This window comes from Carcharhinus amblyrhynchos, chromosome 10 (assembly GCF_965287045.1).
Source record: "Carcharhinus amblyrhynchos chromosome 10, sCarAmb.v2.hapA, whole genome shotgun sequence".
Taxonomy (NCBI): domain Eukaryota; kingdom Metazoa; phylum Chordata; class Chondrichthyes; order Carcharhiniformes; family Carcharhinidae; genus Carcharhinus; species Carcharhinus amblyrhynchos.
The window spans coordinates 102,296,284-102,316,601 of record NC_137333.1 but is presented as its reverse complement, the minus strand read 5'-3'; the positions used below and the strand labels follow the sequence as shown (position 1 = coordinate 102,316,601).

Sequence of the window (20,318 nt, the reverse complement as noted above, 5' to 3'; positions counted from 1 at the left end):
TTGTACAAGTACGCATAAAATTTCTGACAATTGCACCATCTTAAATGCATCATCGACAACAACGGTACCGATGCACTTTTTTTCTCACACTTCAGTTTAATGTGAACAATGACATTGTTGACTCCTTGTTACAATGATACCAAAGTTCAGGCTCACTCTCATTCAGGGTCAAACTGCTTGGTATGGCTCCTGCTTTGACCAAGACTGCAAGAAACTACAAAGGGTTGTGAACGTAGACCAGTTCATCACACAAACCAGCCTCCCATCCATTAACACTCTATACTTGCTGCCTCGGAAAAGCAGCCAACATAATATAGGATCTCACACACCCTGTACATTCGGTATCCACCCTTTACTGTGGAGAAAAAGATACAAAAGTCTGAGGTCACATATCAGCTGACTCAAGAACAGCTTCTTCCCTGCTGCCCTCCGACTTTTGAATGGTTCTACTGTATATTAAGCTGATCTGCACTCTACCTATGACTGTGACACTACGTTTCTTCCCCTTCTTTCCTTCTCCCCTCAGTATTCTACGAACGGTATGCTTTGTCTGCAGAGCACAAGAAACAATACTTTTCACTGTATGACAATACATGTGACACTAATAAATCAAAACATAACCTACTGAATACTTTTTCTCGCAATTTCAGATTTCCATTATCTGGCGTCTTATTTTTGTCTTGCCAATACTAATACAGCTTTACTGTGATCTACAATATGGTATTGCATGAAACACCAGGGGAATAGCAATAAAGAGAAGCAAAAATAAATGTGGGAAGCCAAAATTCATCACAGGCAGCCATTACAGTGTGAAGGAGGAGCACAGTGAGCTGCATCCCCTCTCAACCTCTCATTCACCAAACTTGATTCAATAAAACCTCAAGGCAAATGTTCATGCCACACTTGTTAAGGAACACGTTCCCAATTTTTAATTTTCAGACATTACAAAACTCTAATCTAAAACCATATGTTCATTAATTACATTCATTATTCTTCTAAAAACCCAAAGCTTGGCTTTTGGCAGGAACAGAAGATGCTTTCCCAGCTTTTAATTTCAGAAGTGCATAAACAACTAGTCACTGAGATGCTTATTTCAGAATGTTATCAAGATTGCTGTAGACCTTATGGACATGCATATCTCTGCAGTACTAGCACTTAACGCTTCAATGTTTCAATCCTATTTTCACCAGCAATAAGTCAGGCTTTTACTAGATTTACAACTTTGGCAAAAGAAGCAGAGGGTAGCAATTATGTTAAATTTTTGTCCTCTGGTCACTGATCCTCTGCCACCAGAACCAGTTTCTCCTTATTTGCTATTTGATATCCCTATTCCAACTCAATATCTTCCATGATTTTGAACACCTTCAGTAAATGAAGCTCTAGCTTACTATACTATAAGGAGTACAATCCTACCTTTTCTCATATCCTCCACCAGCTCAACTGAAGTTTCACATCTCTTATATCGTTATAAAATGGTATATTTTATACTCCCAAGAAGATCACGCATATCGACAGAAGACATCAAGTTTCTGCAAAGGTGCAAGAAAGCAGACAAGATCCTGAAAGGACTACAGATCACACAGCCATTCAAATCGACTTACAACACAGACTACACTATTGTTTCTTGCGCGCTGTTTAGACAAAGCATACCGTACATAGAGAAGAAAAGAGGATGTAGAATGCAGTGTAACAATTATAGCTAGGGTGTAGAGAACGAACAACTTAACGCAAGGTAAGTCCATTCAAAGGTCTGATGGCAGCAGGGAAGAATGAGTCAGTTGGTACGTAACCTCAGACTTTTGCATCTTTTTCCAAATAGAAGAAGGTGGAAGACAGCACGTCCGGAGTGCATGGGGTCCTAAATTATGCTGGCTGCTTTTCCGAGGCAGTGGAAAGTGTAGACAGAGTTGTGGTTGGGAGGCTGGTTTGAGTGATGGACTGGGCTTTGTTCATGCCCCTTTGTAGTTTCTTGTGGTCTTGGATAGAGCAGGAACCATACCAAGCTGTGATACAACCAGAAAGCATACTTTTTATGGTGCATCTGTAAATGTTGGTGAGAGTCTTAGCAGACATGCCAAATTTCCTTAGTCTTCTGAAAAAGTAGAGGCGTTGGTGGGCTTTTTTAACTATCGTGTCGGAGTGGAAAGATCGGGACAGGTTGGTGATCTGGATACTGAAAAACCTTAAGTTCTTGACCATTTCTACTTCATCCCTATTGACGTAGATAGGGGCATGTCCTCCACTACACTCCCTGAAGTTAATGACCATTTCCTTTATTTTGTTGACATTGAGGGAAAGATGATTGTCATCGCACCAATTCACCAGATCCTCTATCTCTTTACTGTATTCTGCCTTGTCATTGTTTGAGATCTGACCCACTACGGTGCTGTCATCAGCCAACTTGAAAATGGAGTTGGAGGGGAATTTGCCACCCAGTCATAGGTGCATAAGGAGTACACTAAGGAGCTTAAGGACACAGCAATATGGGACACTGGTGTTGAGAATGATCGTGGAGCCTATCCGTGTTGTTGCCTATCCTTACTGATTGTAGTCTCTTCTCCAGAAAACTGCAGTGAATAGGCCTTTGAATTTATTCAAGGCTGAGTTAGATAGATTTTTGATATGCAAAGGATTTATTTTCTTATTGGGGGGCAGACAGGAAAGTGGAGTTGAGATCACAACAACATCAGCCATAATCTTATTGAATGGCAGAGCTGGCTCCAAGGGCCAAACTGCCTACTCCTCCCCAGCCCCAGGTTATGGCGGGTCATTTAACTCGGGTGGTCGAGCGGGCTTTAAACTAAAACTTGGGGGTAAGGAATCACTTGCGGGGAGATGCAGTAAAGTAAAAGGAAACAACAAAGTAATAGAGCAGAGCAGGCATTGGAGAATGATGGGACAGAACTTACGATCGAATGAGTGCACCAACAGATAAGGCCTGAGATTGCAGAAATGGTTAAAGGCCCTGTATCTGAATGCAAACAGCCTTGTAATGAAAGGGATGAATTGTTAGCCCAGACAGTTACAAATATGTATAATCTGTGGGCATGACAGAAACATGGCTGAAAGGTGACCAAAGCTGGGGCCCAAATGTTAGAGTATTTGACAATGACAGGAAGCTAAGAAAAAGTGGTGAGGTAGCTCTATTAATTAAGGATGGCATTAGTTCAGCACTGAGAGGTGACCTTAGATTGAAAGATCAGATGTAGAATTGGTTTGGGTAGTGATAGGAAATAATAAAGGTAGGAAGTTATTTGTGGGACCATAAGACATAGGAGCAGAATTAGGCCACTCAGCTGATTGAGTCTGCTGTGCCATTCAATCATGGCTGATATTTTTCTCATCTCCATTCTCCTGCCTTTTCTCCCTAACCCCTAATCCCCTTATTAATCAAGAAACTATCTCTCTCTGTCTTAAAGACCCTCAATGACCTTCTGCGGCAATGAGTTCCACAGATTCACCACTCTCTGGCTGAAGAAATTCCTCCTCATCTCTGTTTTAAAGGGTCGTTCCTTTAGCCTGAGGTTGTGTCCTCTGGTTCTAGTTTTTCCTACTAGTGGAAACATCCTCTCCCCGTCCATGCTGTCCAGGCCTCGCAGTATCTTGTAAGTTTCAATAAGATCCCACATTATCCTTCTAAACTCCAATGAATATAGACCCAGAGTCCTCAACCGTTCCTCATACAACAAGCTCTTCATTCCAGCGATCATTCTTGTGAACCTCCTCTGGACCCTAGCACATCCTTCCTTAGATATGGGGCCCAAAACTACTCTCAGTACTCCAAATGGATTCTGACCAGAGCCTTATACAGTCTCAGAAATATATTCCTGCTCTTGCATTCTAGCCCTCTCAACACAAATGCTAACATTGCATTTGCCTTCCTAATTGCCGACTGAACCTGCATGTTAACCTTAAGAGAATCTTGAACAAGGACTCCCAAATCCCTTGTGTTTCTGATTTCCTGAGCATTTCCCCATTTAGAAAATAGTCTATGCTTCCATTCCTCCTTCCAAAGTGCATTACCTCACAATTTTCCACATTGTATTCCATTACCACTTCTTTGCCCACTCTCCTAATCTGTCTAGTCCTGCTGCAGCCCCCGTTTCCTGAAGACTACCTGTCCCTCTACACGTATATCTTTGTATCATCTGCAAACTTAGCAACAGTGCCTTCAGTTCCTCCTTCCAAATTGTTAATGTATATTGTGAAAAGTTGAGGTCCCAGCACCAACCCCTGAGGCATGCCACTAGCCACAAACTGCCATCCTGAAAAAGACTTCTTTATCCCCACACCCTGCCTTCTGCCAGTCAGTCAATCCTCTATCCATTCCTGGATCTTACCCTTAACACCATGCGATCTTAACTTATTTAATAGTCTGCTATGTGGCACCTTGTCAGAGGCCTTTTGAAAATATAAATAAATCACATCCACTGGTTGTCCTTTATCTAACTTCCTTGTTACCTCCACAAAGAACTCTTAACAGATTTGTCAGTTATACTTCCCCTCAATGAAATCGTGCTGACTCAATCCTGTTTTATCATGCATTTCCAAGTACTCCATGATCTCATCTTTAATAATGGACTCTAAAATCTTGCCAATGATGCAGTCAGGCTAACTGATGTATAATTTCCCATCTGTTGCTGCCACCACCACCACCACCAAACAGTAGTGTTACAAGAGCTACTTTCTAGTCCTCTGGGTCCCTCCCTGTCTCCAATGATTCCTGAAAGATCACAACCAATGCCTCCACAATTTCCTCAGCTATCTCTTTTCGAACCTTGGGGTGTAGCCATCCAGTCCAGATAATTTATCCACCTTCAGACCTTTCAGTTTCCCCAGAACCTTCTCCTTAGTGTTGGCCACTGAACTCACCTGTGCCCCTTGATTTTCCTGGAGCTCTGGCATCCCTTTGGTGTCTTCCATCATGAAGACGGATGCAAAGTAACTATTCAGTTTCCTGCCATTTCTTTGTTTCCTATAATTATTTCTCCAGCATCATTTTCCAGTGGTCCAATGGCTATTTTTGCCTCTCTCTTACCTTTTATATATTGAAAAATACTCTTCCAATCTCCTTTTATACCACTAACTAGCTTACACTCATATATCATCTTCTGCCACCTTAATGTTTTTTTGGTTGTCCTCCACTCATTTTTAAAGGCTTCCCGATCCTCTGGCTTCCCACCAATTCCTTGTCTTTTTGTATGCTTTTTCTTTTGCTTTTATGCTGTCGCTGACGTCCCTCGTCAGCCATGGATGCCTCATCCTCCCCATAGCATGTTTTTTCCTCCTTGGGATGAATTTCTGTTGTGCCTCCTGAATAACCCCCAAAAACTCCTGCCATTGCTGTTCCACTGTCTTCCCTGCAAGGTTCCCTTTCCAATTGGCTCTGACCAGCTCCTCCCTCAAGTCTTTGTAGTTACCTTTATTTAATTGTAATACTGTTGCATCTAATTTCAGCTTCTCCCTCTCAAATGGCAGGGAAATTCTGCCATATTGTCGTCACTGCTCCCTTCACCTTATGTTTCTAATCAAGCCTGATGCGGGTTGATGGGTTTTTGATAGGCAAGGGAATTAAGGGTTATGGGGAGAGGGCGGGAATGTGGAACTGAGCCACGACAGATCAGCCATGATCTTACTGAATAGCGGGGCAGGCTCGAAGGGCTAGATGGCCTACTCCTGCTCCTATTTCTTATGTTCATTGCACATCACCAAATCCAAATTTGCCTGTTCCCTACTAGGCTGTCACAAGCTGCTCCAAAAAACCAACTCTTAAGACTTTCCACAAATTCCTTTTCTTGGGATCCACGATTTGCCTGATTTTCCTAGTCCACCTGCATATTAAAGTCACCCATGATTATTGTAATATTGCCCTTTTTATATGCCTGATTTACTTTCTGCCTCACATCCTGACTACTGCCAGAAGGCCTGTACATAACTCCCATCAGAGTCGTTTTACCTTTGCAATTCCTCAACTCTACTCACAGAGATTCTGTGCCTTCTGAACTGATATCACTTTTTGCTAGCGATTTAATTTTATTCCTTACTAACAGTGCAACCCCACCCCCTTTGCCCATCTGCCTGTCCTTTTGCTAGGATACATATTCTTGGATATTTAGGTCTCAGCCCTGATCGCCTTGCAGCCACGTCTCTGTGATGCAAACAACATCGTACCTGCCAATTTCAATGTGCGCAACAAGCTCATTTACCTTGTTCCGTATACTGCACGCATTTAGGTACAACACCCTCAGTCCTGCATTGGCCACCTCCCTTCTCATACTTGTCACCTTTTTTTGCTCTGCTTGCGATTAGATTCCTGCCACCTTCTATACCCTCTGCTCCATTACATTGTCTTGAAACCTTACTAACCTCTCTGAGCCCTTGGTTCCTTTAACTAGTTAAAAGTCTTCATCATTAACCTGCACTTTCTACCCTCTCCTTTAACTTTGATTTTCTAATTCTCCATAAACTGAACCCTCTGCCCCACTATTTAATTTAAAGCCCTATCTACAGCTACTGCCTGTGCCCTCGTACCAAATCCCATTCAGCTTTCGAGCCTGTGAGCTTGCTGAGCTACGTTCTTGCTTGATTAAACAACATCTTTACTTTAATATCATTACCTTCATTTTCAGATTCTTCTCCAGTCTTGTCCCTCCCTCTCGTCTCCTCCAGCTGTACAAGTCCCCGAGATACCTATGCTTTTTTAACTCTGGCCTTTTGAGCATCCCTGGTTTTAATTGTTGACATTAATGGATGTTGTTTCAGATGTCAAGTCCTGAATTAGAATCATAGCAACCCTATGTTGTAGAAGGAGGCCATTTGGCCCATCAAGTCTTCATGACCAACAATCTCTCCTAGGCCGTGTCCCCGCAGCCCCACATGTTTGCCCTACTCATCCCTCCAACCTAAGTATCCCAGGATACTAAGAGCAATTTAGCATGGCCAGTGCACCTATCTCTCATATCCTTGGATTGTGGGAGGAAACTGGAGCACCTTGAGGAAACCCACGCAGATATGGGGAGAACGTGCAAACTCCACACAGACTGTGACCCAAGCTGGGAATTGAACCCAGGTCCCAGGAGCTGTGAAGCAGCAGTGCTAACCACTGTGCCACCATGCCTCTGGAATTCCCTCGCTTTAGTTTTGTTGCTTGTTCTCTTTTTTTCTAAGTCCCTTAAAATGTACCATTTGGGTGTTTGGCCTAATACTTCCTTATGTGGCTTGGTGTCCAGTTTTGTTCCTGTAATGTACCTTGGGACTTTTTATTACATTGAAGATATTTTACATGTGGAAGTTTTTTTTTAATCACAACTCATTCTTGGAAGAACCAAATTCATGATTTTATTACTGTGTATTTCCATATTTCAAATAGCCTGACCATGAAAATTTCACACACCCTGCAATGCAATTATTCAAATTCTAGTCATAACAATGAAATAGGCTGCACTTTGAGAAATATTGCAGTAATGCTTTCAAGTTGAATAGCACAGTATGTAGGTATGTCTGTGAAATCTGACTTTGAGCACTTGAGCTGTCTGACTTCAAATAATCCATTTTGTTCTTGACTCATACAGTCCTTGAATAACCTGCTGAATAAGACAAATTGAAAGCTAAATCTTCCAGCCTTAAAGGAGGGAAAATGTGTTTCAAGAGATTTCATCATGCTAGGAGAAAATGTTGTAACGATTTATTCATTCACATGATGTGGCCGGCATTGGTAAGGTCTGCATTTGCTACCCATTTGTAATTATTCTTGAGAAGATGGTGTTGAGTCACTGCTTTAAACCACTGCAATCTGTGTGTTGAATGAGGCAGCGAGTTCCAGTATTTGCCCCAGTAACGATAAAGGAATGGTGATATATTCCTATGTCAGGGTGGAGGGAAACATGGAGTTGATGGTGGTCGTCCCATGTGCCTGCTGCCCATTCTTCTAAATGATGGAAGTCATGGGTTTGGAAAATGACCTTGAAGATACCTTGACAAGTTGCTATAAGTCTATTTTCTCCATGTAACAGAAGTGTTTCATATCTCTTGACTATTCTGGCTAATTACCTCTGCACTCTCTCCAATGCCTTAACATTCTTCGTAAAGTTTGGTGTCCAAAATTGGCCACAATAGCCCAGCTGGGTTTAAACAGTGAAGCATAACTTCCTCGTTTTCTTCCACTGTGCATCAATTCATAAAACCAAAGATCCCATCTGCCTTTTTAGCAGTTTTTCAATTTGTCCAGCCACCTTTTAAAATCTTGTGAAATAGACTCCCAATGTATTTTTCCTGCCAGTAGAGACAATAGACAGATTACCTTTGCAGATCGTTATCACTCGACCAGTTTCTAAACCCCTCTCCTTGCATCTTGCTCTCCAGCACCCCCCAGATCAGAATATGCAATAGAGTTTCATCCTTAATGTTAGCCCCATTATAAAGGTGATTGATAGCTCCTCTAATGGTTGTGGTGCATGATGTGGCAATTAGCTAGTTAAACGAAGAATCCTCTGACTGGGATTGTCCAGATAGAAATGGACAGGAAGTCACAGCCAGTGAGAGCTTATTCTGCCTAGATCAAAGGTTAGAAAGCTATAGTTCAAAGCCAAATCAGTCCAACTTCTCCATTTCTGATCACCACCCTTCTGAAATGTGAGATGAGAATGGAATCCCTGCTGTTGTCTGCTACTCTTCACAAATGTGTAACTTTCTCAAATGTATAACAAGTGAATCGTGGCTACTTGAGGGAGTACTGATGCTACTGGCGCACTTTGCTCCAGTGAAAAATCAGTGCCTTTGGGAGAAAGTATCAAAACTTGGGAGGAAGGATGAAAAAGTTCATAGAAGCTTCAGTGGCGCAATGGTTAACACTATTGTCTCACGGTGCCAAGGACCCGCATTCGATTCTGGCCTTGGATGACTGTCTGTATGGAGTTTGCATGTTCTCCCAGTATCTGTGTGGGTACATTCCAGGTGCTCCGGTTTCCTCCCACCAAAGGTGTGCAGGCTAGGTGGATTGGGCATGCAAAATTGCCTCCTCATGTCCAAGAATGTGTAGGCTAGGGGGATTAGCAAGATAAATGGATGGAGTTATGGGGATAGGGTGGAGGATGGGCCTGGGTAAGATGCTCTGTCCAAGAATAAATGCAAAAGACCAAGTCTGCACTGATCAGGACGAACACAAGAATGCCAAATTTTAAACAATCATAATCATTTATACCAGAGAAGAAAAGAGTGCAGATGGGTTGACACGGATTAGTGCAGACATGATGGACCGAATGGCCTTCTGCACTGTATGGATTTTATGATTTTCGGAACTTGTCTGTCTTTGCAGCAATATTTAAGACCAAATGGTCTTTTCCTAATCTGATAGAGGAGTTTGGCTGCGATGTCTGTGATGTTAAAGTAATTTAAAGAGCTTCAGGGCGAGGCAGACTTGAGATGATCGGATGCCATTTGTTTTTGGTTATGGTTTCAGAGATTGAGTGAGTTCTTTGTTGCATTTATTGCACCCATGCCAGGAACACTGTGTTCATATAGTTTTTGAGCTTGCAGTTAAGAGTGTAATGCCTCTTGGTATTTCCTCTCGTCTGTTCAGTTCTTCCATCTCAAGTTTGTTATCTCACTTTCTTTGCTCACTTCCATTTTGATTGGAAATGGTAGCCAAAAAGCTTTGCAGTAAAACCTTATCAACAGCAGTTTGTTGTATCACGTCTCAGTTTTTATGTACTTGCAATTTCACAGATTGATATCGCTCCTTATTGTGTAGCTCAGACATTTTGTTGTGCAGCCAACTTGACTTTAAACTTGTAGTGCAGTTTGAGATAAATTTCTGGCAGTTTCTAAACAACACAAAATGCAAAGACGGGTCCAGGATTAGCAGAGCTTGATTGGTGTCATATTGCATCATTGAGTTGTGGAGCAAAACAAAGGCAAATCAGTGTCTCGGGTAACCTAGCAGTCTGTTTCAACTGGGGGAGTGCTGCACTCTGCATCATCTTTTGAATGAGACGTTCTGCCGTTTTAAGTAGACTTGAGATTTTGAACAAAAGCAGTAGAGTTCCCCTCAGTGACCTGGCAACTATTTATCACTCAAGCAACACCACTTAAACAGGCCACTTGCCTCATTGTTGTTTGTGGGAGCTTGCTGTGCCCTAGTAGGCTGCTGTATTTCCTATGATACAGCATTGACTGCACTTTGGGGAAAAAAATGTAATTGATTCATAAAGTGCTTTAAGACACGCCGCCGTTTTGAAAGATATATAAGTGCAAATTCATTTTTTGCTAGTTGCAGTTTGAAAGCCTGTGCTAGTGCAGATAGTTGATGACTTTTGCCCTGGTTTTTCCCAGTCCAACATTTTGCAGTAGCACACATTTCTCTTAATCTTGGCCAAAGACTTCATTCAGTTGTATTAGCTGGAAGTCAGTGTTTGATGTGATCCCTCCCTGGAGAAACAACTAACCCCAAATTAATAGCTCCCTGTTTATTGTAAGTTTAGAGACTTACTGTGGATGCAATATGATCTTGGTGTGGGTGTTGTGTGTTTTTATACTCAAAATTTGAGAAGTTACAAAAGAAAGGCAACCACTCAGCCTACGATGGTGCTATCCATTCTTATTTCCTTATTAATTTTCTAACCTTTCTTTATACTGAGTGTTTTAGATACTTTTTCTCATTTGTATTCAATTCCCTATTAACTGTGTATATTTCTACCTCAACAGCTACTTGTAGTTAGATGCCCGGTCTGAAAAATAATTCATCTGATTTCCCACTATTCTTCTGATGGAGCCCATTATGTTTGTCACTGATTTGTTAACCAACGGGTGCAGTATTTCCATTTCCATTCGGAAATCTTTTATATGGGTGGATTTCCTCCGAGTGCTCCGGTTTTCTCCCACAATCCAAAGATGTGCGGGTTAGGTGCATTGGACATGCTAAATTGCCCCTTTGTGTCCTGGGATGCAGGGTAAATATGTGGGGTTATGGGGATAGGGCCCGGGTGGGATTGTTGTCGATGTGGACTCGATGGGTCGAATGGCCTCCTTCTGAACTGCAGGGATTTGAATGATTCTATATGTTTGAAAACCTCTCACTGTATTTTAGTGAAAATTATCCAGTCTTTTTTTCCTAACTTTAAGTTTTGTTTCTGGAATTTCATTGAATTAATTCTTTAAGAATATTTTCATCAAGGATGATCACATAGTTTGTGGAGCAGTAAATGGATTTATTTTACTAACAGGAGTTTATCCAGAAGAAGTTCACAATATTGACTTTTTGAGTTTAATCAGGAAAGATAAATGAGAACAACAAGGTCATCTATGTTCAGATTCACAAGAGATGGGTGAGATCCTAAATGAATATTTCTCATCAGTATTCACTGTTGAGAAAAGCATGGATGTTAGGGAACTTGGGGAAATAAATAGTGATGCCTTGAGGAGTGTATATATTACAGAGAAAAAGGTACCGGAAGTCTTGAAATGCATCAAGGTAGATAAATCCCTGGGACTTGATGAAGTGTATCCCAGGACAATGTGAGAGGCTAGGGAGGAAATTGCAGGTCCCCGAGCAGGGATATTTGAATCATCGATAGTCAAGGATGAGGTGCCTGAAGATTGGAGGATGGCACTTGTTGTGCCTTTGTTTAAAATGGGGTGCAGGGAAAAGCCTGGGAACTACAGGCCAGTGAGCCTCACATCTGTGGTGGGTAGGTTATTGGGAGGTATTTTGAGAGACAGGATCTCCAGGCATTTAGAGACACAAGATTGATTTGAGACAATCAACATGACTTTGTGAGTGGAAAATCATGTCTCACAAATTTGATTTGAGTTTTTTGAAGGAATAACCAAGAAGGTAGATGACGGCAGTGCAGTTGATGTTATCTATATGGACTTTAGCAAGGCCATTGACAAGGTACTGCATGGTAGGTTGTTGCATAAGGTTAAATCTCATGGGATCCAGGATGAGGTATCTAAATGGATACAAAATTGGCTTGATGACAGAATGTGGATGTGCCGGCATTGGACTGGGGTAAACACAGTAAAAAGTCTGACAACACCAGGTTTTAGTCCAACCGATTTATTTGATAGTAAACTCACAAGCTTTCGAGGTCTGTCTGTGCTTTATATGCTCTGTCCGAGGCCAGAACTCTCCATTCACCTGATGAAGAGGGAGTCCCCTCGAAAACTTGTGAGTTTACTATCAAATAAATCGGTTGGACTAAAACCTGGTGTTGATGACAGAAGCCAGAGGATGGTTGTAGAAGGCTGTTTTTCAAACTGGAGGCCTGTGACCAGTAGTGAGCCTCAAGGATCAGTGTTGGGTCCACTGTTATTTGTCATTTATATTAATGATTTGGATGTGAATACAGGAGGCATGGTTAGTAAATTTGCAGATGACACCAAGATTGGTGGCATGGTAGGCAGTGAAGAAAGTTATCTCCAGTTGCAACAGGATTTTGATAAATTGGGCCAGTGGGCTGACGAATGGCAGATGGAGTTTAATTCAGATAAATGCGAGATGGTGCATTTTGGTACATTGAACTTCAGCAGGACTTACTCAGTTAATGGTAGGGTGTAGGGGAGACTTACAGAACAAAGAGATCTAGGGGTACGTGTTCATAGCTCCTTGAAAGTGGAGTCACAGGTGGACAGAGAAACATCTTGGAGAAGTATGATGCTAAGAGGTGTGAGTGAAAAGATCTTGTTCCTGGTGTTCAAAAGAGGCTGAGGGTAAAGTGTCCTGGCTCATTAGGATTCCTGGACTTGCTTTTCCATATCTGCCAAGAACTCACAAAGCACAGAGCCTTGTTCAAATGTGACTGTGTAACATAAATGGGCAATTAGAATGAAACAGAGTTAATTCAAGCAGTTTACTAGCGATTGAATAGGCCCTGTTGTGATTTTAGACAGGAAGTCGGGTTAATGGATGTTTGGGTAATTGGTATTGGCACTCCGTGGGGGAGCTGGTGGGATGCAGAGAATCATATGTGGCTTTTTTTCTGAAGCACAGTTGTTGAAAGTGCCAGCTCAGCGTTTTGCTGTATTCTGTCCGAGCAAACTCTAAACCTTACATATGTGTAAATGTTATGGCCGGGATCATATACAGAGAAGAAGACCAAAGTGCAGACTGGACAAGCTGTTCACCCTGGTGATGAGCCCCTCAGTATGCCCTGCCAAATAACAACTGGCACCAGTTCAGGAATAGTGCTGTGGGAGAGCCTGAATGTGGGGGGAAAAAAACTTTTCTTCGTGGAAGGGGCTCTTGGGATGTTTAGCTAATTGCTGTTATTCAAACCAGGTGAGAAAGGACATGCATGAGGAATTAAATGAATCGTTCAGGAAGGATGCAAAAAAATTTTAGGTTTTTTTTTAAAAAGGTGCATGAGAAGGGAGCAGCGATGACGATCCAAATTACTCACTCTTATGTGGGAGCTAATACGTGCACATTGGATAGAAAGCTGACTTTTGTGCTGAAATCACAGATTCTAAATCTTTCAGTTTCACAGTTTTCAAGGAAGTTGAATCCTAATGTGCTCCCAGAGGGGCCCCTCTCTCACCTCCATAATGCCAAGCTATAACTGACTCTTGTTTATATCACACGTCCCTGAATCCCCTGCAAATAGTGATTATTTTCTAGACAACCCCATCTGAAATACAGTGTCAGCTACCCAAAGGAATCATCAATGTTGTTAATGGAGGAAGTGTTTTTGTTAGCAACTTGCAGTTACCAAAGTAATGTGTGCCAAGAAAGCCAGCTTTTAATTTGTTCCCAGTGTTTTCCAGCCCCTCTGCATTTTTCATGAATAGACGTGCACAAATGGAATAACCTGAAGTGTGCTGGTTGGCTTTCTGCAGTGCTGCACATCTATGACAGCATGGGACCATGGCATGCTGGTGCTCCGGTTTCCTCCCACACCCCAAAGATGTGCTCTTAGGCTGATTGGTGTAACAAATTATCCCTAATTTATTCTCCCCTTAATCTGGCTTCCATTGGGGGTACCATAAGCATAGACATGGGTCAAGGGTGGAGGAGGAAAAACACATTGTTAAGATGGCGGCACGAGCTCGTTTGGCCGAAGGGCCTGTTTCCCGTGCTGTGTTGTTCTTTGTTCAAATAACAGCAGTGTTTTAAAGCACCAGTTTGTTTTATTAAATTGTAACTTGGCAAAATCTGATTGGATTTAGCAATTCTAGAAAGCATAATAGCAAAAGTGCAAAATTAAAGGCTAACGGTTATTTATTAGTGTCACAAATAGGTTTACATTCACACTGCAATGAACTTACAGTGAAAATCCCCTTTACAGAACTTTCTGACAGTCTGGAGCATATAAAAGCTGTGGAGTAATTTCCTGTGTTCAATGCAGCTATTGTTATGAATCAATACTGAGATTTGTCCATTTAACCCTATGTCCCTCCCATCTGTCAGTCTTTTAACTCTTGTCCTTTTATTGTTTCAGCTGTGGGAATAGGGTCCTGGTGCTTCCACATGACATTGAAATATGAAATGCAGGTGAGCAACTGCACAACTACTTCATTCATTAAAATTTTGTTTTTCTTGACTGCCTTTCAGACTTAACTTACATCTTGAATATTTTTGGTACATACAATGCTGTCGCACACTTCCTGTTAACATCATAACTTAAGATCCAAAGAACCATTGTATGGGAATGAGTGGGTGACTATGGCTGTGTGTGTAAGGGAGTGTGAGTGGGTGACTGGGTGTGTTTGGGAATGACTGGATGCCAGTGGGTGTGTGTGAGAGACTGGGTGGGAGAGGGTGATTGCGAGCTTGCCTCATGGCCAGTCTCAGTTTTCTCACTCGCTGTCACCACCAACACACATGCATCCACATACACTGACCCTTTGACATTCTGGTCATTTTTATTGCTTACGCTTTTTTTAAACTCAAATCATTTGTTGCTATGACATTGTGTTCCAGTTGCTCAGCAATTGTCTCTTAAAACATCAAAATTCAGTTTATTATTGTGCCAAACCATACCTTTCTGAAATTTGCTTATTGGCCTCCCGAGTGAGAAAATTATGCAAGTGTGGCCCTCCCAAGCAAAAATGTTGAACAAGCCTGTGTTAGGCTAAGTGGCCTTTAGCTCTCTGTTTTCTCTCTCTCTCTCTTTTGAAAAGCAGTTACATTTGCCAAATTCCAATCTAATGGGACCAAAAATCTAACAAAACTTTAGAAATTCGTATTTGGCTCATCCACAATCTCTAGCTATCACTTTTAGGACCTAGACTGTAGGCCATGAGGTCCTGGGGATTTGTTAGATTTTAGTTCTTGCATTCCTCCTATACTTTTTCACTGCTGATTGTTCACATTATATGTTAATAATTTGGAAGTGGCATTGGTGAGGCCGCAGCTGGAGTACTGTGTGCAGTTTTGGGCGCCGCACCTGCGCAAGGATATTTTGGCCCTGGAGGGAGTGCAGAGGAGGTTTACTAGGCTGATACCGGAGTTGAGGGGGTTGAGCTATGAGGAGAGGCTGAATAAACTAGGCTTGTACTCGTTAGAGTTTAGAAGAATGAGGGGAGATCTCATTGAGACGTATAAGATGATGAATGGGATGGATAGGATAGAGGTGGAAAGACTCTTCCCGCTCAAAAAAGACAGTAGGACTAGGGGGCACAGCCTCAAGATAAAGGGGGGGCGGTTCAGAACGGAGTTGAGGAGGAACTTCTTCACTCAAAGGGTGGTGAATCTCTGGAATTCTCTGCCCGTTGAAGTGGTGGAGGCTGCCTCGCTAAATATTTTTAAGAAGCGGGTTGATGGGTTTTTGATAAGAGAGGGGATTAAGGGTTATGGGGAGAGGGCGGGAAAGTGGAACTGAGCCACGACAGATCAGCCATGATCTTATTGAATGGCGGGGCAGGCTCGAAGGGCCAGATGGCCTACTCCTGCTCCTATTTCTTATGTTCTTATGTTCTTATGTTCTTATGAAGTGTCATCTCCAAATTTGCAGATGATACGAAGTTGTAAGGGAGGGTGAGCTGTGAGGAGGATGCAAAAATGCTTCAGCATGATTTGGGCAGGCTGAGTGTACGGGTATCTGCATGGTAGATGCAGTATAATGTGGATAAATGTGAGGCTATCAACTTTGGTAGCAAAATAGGAAAATGAATTATTACTTGAATGGGTGTAAATTGAGAGACCTTGTTGTCCTTGTGCATCAGTCATTGAAAGTAAGTGCACAGGTACAGCAAGCAGTAAAGAAGGCAAATGGTATGTTCCTGGAGAGAAGATTTGAATATAGGGATAGGGATGTTCTGCTGCAAGTGTGTATATATAGGGCATTGTTGAGGCCACACCTGGAGTATTGTATGCAGTTTTGGTGTACTTATTTGAGGAAGGATGCTGCAGAGCGAAGGTTTACTAGGCTGATTCCTGAGTTTGCAGGTCTGTCATATGAGGAAAGACTTAGTTAATTAGAATTATATTCACTGGAGTTTAGAAGAGTGAGAGGGATCTCATAGAAATTTATAAAATTCTAATAGGATTAGACAGGGAAATTTCAGAAAGAATGTTCTTAATGGTGGGGGAGTACAAAACTAGGGGTCATAATTTGAAGATAAAGGGAAAACCTTTTAAACCTGAGGTAAGGAGAAATTTCTTCACCCAGAGTGGTGAATGTTTGGAATTCACTCCCACAGAATGTGGTTGAGGCCAAAAGATTGTCTGATTTCAAGATTTCAGGCTAAAGGGATCAAGGGATATGGGGGGAAAGGGGGCTCAGGATATTTAATTTTATGATTAGCCATGATCAAAATGAATGGCAGAGCAGTATCGAAGGGCCAAATGGCCTACTCCTGCTTCTAGTTTCTATGTTTATTAGTTACTTTAATTTCCTTATTAGCCCCTTGATTACCCTATGTTCCTGGTTTACTGTGAAGACAGGCGTAAAATATATGAATGTCTCTGCCATTTCCTAATTACCCAATTCCCCATCATAATCTTTTCTATCTGCTTCTAAAGGACCACTATTTACTTTAAATACTCTCTTTCTTTTCATATACTTATTAGAAAATCTTTTAAACTCTTTTTTTATATTCATGGTTAATTTGCTGTCAGGCTATTTTTTCCACTTGGTCAACTTTTTGGTGGTCCTTTGTTGGTTTCTGAAAAATAATAATGTTTGCAACATTATAATTGGATTATCCTAATATCCTGAGTAAACCACAGGTAGGGCTTTCATGCTGACTTTATTTTTCTGTGGAATGTATTTGGAATGAGGTGATTCTCAGCAGCGGAAAGAAAATTGGGTACGTACAAGAGGCCAGATTAGAGGAGTGCAGAAGACTCCGAGAGTTGTAAGGCTGAGGGGAGTTACAGGTATAATATGCTCACACTCGTGTTGTGACTTGCATTTGAAGAATGACCGCTTGGCTAAGGTACTGAATGACAGCTGTGGCTACATATGTGGGGATGAAACAGAAGGAGTTTTTTTTACATAATTAGCTACGATCTTGAATTCATGTCCTGGATAAGTGGTGGAAGCAGATTGAATGGTAACTGTCCAAGGGAATTAGATACAGTACACAGTTGTAAAGTAAAAGTTGGCAAGGTTACAGGGAAAGAGTAAAATTGATTAAAAACTCCCTCAAAGAACTGGCGTAAGCATAACAGACCAAATGGCTTCTTCTGTGCTGTATGAAAAAAAAATTAGAAAATGAACTAAACAGAAAAGATAAAATCCATTTTTGCATCTTATAATTTTATTTGCCATTGACGAGGAGGGAAGTGAATACTTGAATTAAACAGGGAAAGTTCAATTTTTGATTGATCTAAGGTGGATCATATAAATTTAATTTAGCACCTGGACCAGGGAGGGGAAATCCTCCGGAGCTTCTGCTTGTGATCATCATCCACCGACAGATGCTCCAGTGTACATGTCTTGGTCTTGTCTAAGGAAATAATGAGGCTCAACAGCAACGTGCATTTATGTAATGCTTTTAATGTCGTAAAATTGCCCAAGTTGCACTACTGCAGTATTATTCTTGGGCAATTTTATGATATTAAAAGCTTAGTCAAAGGGGTTGCCCCAGTAGAGCATCTTGAAAGATGGGAAAAAGTTTAGAAAGGGAATTCTACAGTTCAAGGCCCAGGATTAAGGCACTGTGCTGGAGAGATGCAAAATTGGAGATAAACAGAGGTTTCAGAGGGCTAGAAGAGATTACAGAGATCGGGGGGAACAGGGCAATGAAAAGGTTTGAACATAAAATTGAGGTGTTTGCTGAATCGTTGGCCTATGTTACTCAGGATGATGGATGAGAGGAACTTGATGAATGTTTGGATATGGGCAGCTGAGTTTTGACGGCTTTGTTGTAATCCATCCATATTTACCTCTTTGGTTCTCTCTCCCCATTTTGTACATCAATGCACAAGGATCCATAGTATCATCATATCCCTGTGAATGGCTTGGCACCATCTGGGACAAAAGGTGTAAAAGTAAAGGAAGACTTTTTTTGATGAGTGGTACAAAAGGCGTGCATTGTCTTGCATTGATAAAGGAAAGAGATGGTTACCAGCTAATGCTGCAAGAGTGGACTTGTAGATTTGGGCTGAAGAGTACAATTGAATTACACTTTTAATTAATTCTCTTAATCATCTCCCCAACAAGAAAGGACGTGCTGCCTCTATACTTGCAGAGTTGGGTATTGAGTAAATGGGAGCACAATGTGTGTTATAAGATGTGTGAAGAATTGAAGTTGTTAGCCAATTTCCATCCACTTTAATTAGTGACAGTAATTTCTTTGAGTGAGAGAATTTACAATTACACTGCTTTTTTTTCATGATGTGGAGATGTCTGCGTTGGATTGGGTTGGGCACAGTAAGAAGTATCACAACAGATTAAAGTCCAAAAGCTTTATTTGATGTCACGAGCTTTTGGCGCACTGCTCCTTCATCAGGTGAGGGGGCATAAAATGGCCCAAGAGGCCCAAGCTCACTCACCTGATGAAGGAACAGTGCTCCAAAAGCTCATGACACCAAATAAACCTGTTTGACTTTCATCTGATGTTGTGAGTTTTTTTTTTCATGTTGATAATGTTCTGGCTGCAATATGCTCCACACAGACAGGGCTTGACATTGTGAGATGAATGAAGGAAGATTCTGACACATCTTCTGTCGAATTTATTATGGCCCAACTATCTCTATTAGCAACCTTTCTTCAGCAGCAGGACTGTTCACTGACCATTCCGCAGTGTTGATTTCCATTTGTAACGCATCCAACAGTGAAGCAGTCTATGCCAGCTGGACCTGGATGACATCCAGGCTTGAAACTGACAACAAGTGTATAATATTTACACTTCGCAAGTGCCAAATAATGACCATTTTCAAATAAGAGCATGTCCTTGATTTTTAACCATCAACATTCTTGTCACTGTTGACCATAAGCTCAAATGAAACTTTGGCCCTATGACCTTCAGAAACAACTCTGGATTTGTGATGTATCCTCACAGGAAGTGAGTGTGCATTCCATTTCTCAGCAGCTTTAGCTTTGAGATGTTTAAATATTGTGGTGATTTCCTGCAAGTCAAAGAACTTGAACTTGTATAGCTTCTTTCACAAGCTCAGGGCATCTCAAAGTACTTCATAACCAATTAAACATTTTTGCAGTGTAACTTCAGTCAATTTGTACAAACAACGTCTCACAAACAGCAAATAAGGTAGATGGATGACTAGTTATTTTGCTTTTTTGACGTGAGTTAAAGCATAAATATAACACCAGAAAAATAGCTTGCTGTTCTTCCAATACTACGATCTGATTGTTACCTCTATCTGTATGAGCAGATGGGGCCTTGGTCATTTCAAAGGATGGCACCCCTCAGCCCTCTCTTTGTAAAAGATAGTGATGTAATAGGCTTTGAAGGATACAAACTAACATTGACTCAAGCTCTTTGAGACATGCTGAGTAACATGCAGATATTACTTTCTTCACTTTGTGCGATTTTCTTGAGTATTTAAAAGGTATGCTACTGTAGGGAACTTTCACAATAGGCCAGCTTTTTAGCTTGGCATTGTTCTGGGGATAGAGAGAAGGATGACATGAAAGATGCCAAAATTTGGGGAATTCTTGAGGAAAGCTTGATTGCTCTGGTTCTTTTTTCTCTTAAATTGAGGAGCCTAAGAATTTGGATCAAAGTAAGCTTTTCTGTTTGTACAAATTTGATGCATAAAGGACCATATTTAGAAATTCTGAATAACTAGAAAACTGGGAAGTCAATAGAAACTTTATTTTTTCTAACTAGAAGGTTGGTAAATATGTGGACCAAATTGCAGAACAGATAGTGGAATAAGATATGGACTTCAAGAAGGGAACCAGTTTTTCCCC

At 41.4% G+C, this 20,318-nt stretch overlaps 1 protein-coding gene across 1 annotated transcript in view; it reads left to right on the top strand.

Moving 5' to 3' along the window:
• Positions 1–20,318, top strand: part of acer3 (alkaline ceramidase 3) — a 173,067-nt gene that overhangs the window by 45,647 nt on the left and 107,102 nt on the right. Inside the window, exon 3 of the mRNA XM_080197681.1 lies at positions 14,436–14,488. Coding sequence (XP_080053807.1) covers positions 14,436–14,488 — 53 coding nt within the window. The remainder of the gene's footprint in view (positions 1–14,435; positions 14,489–20,318) is intronic.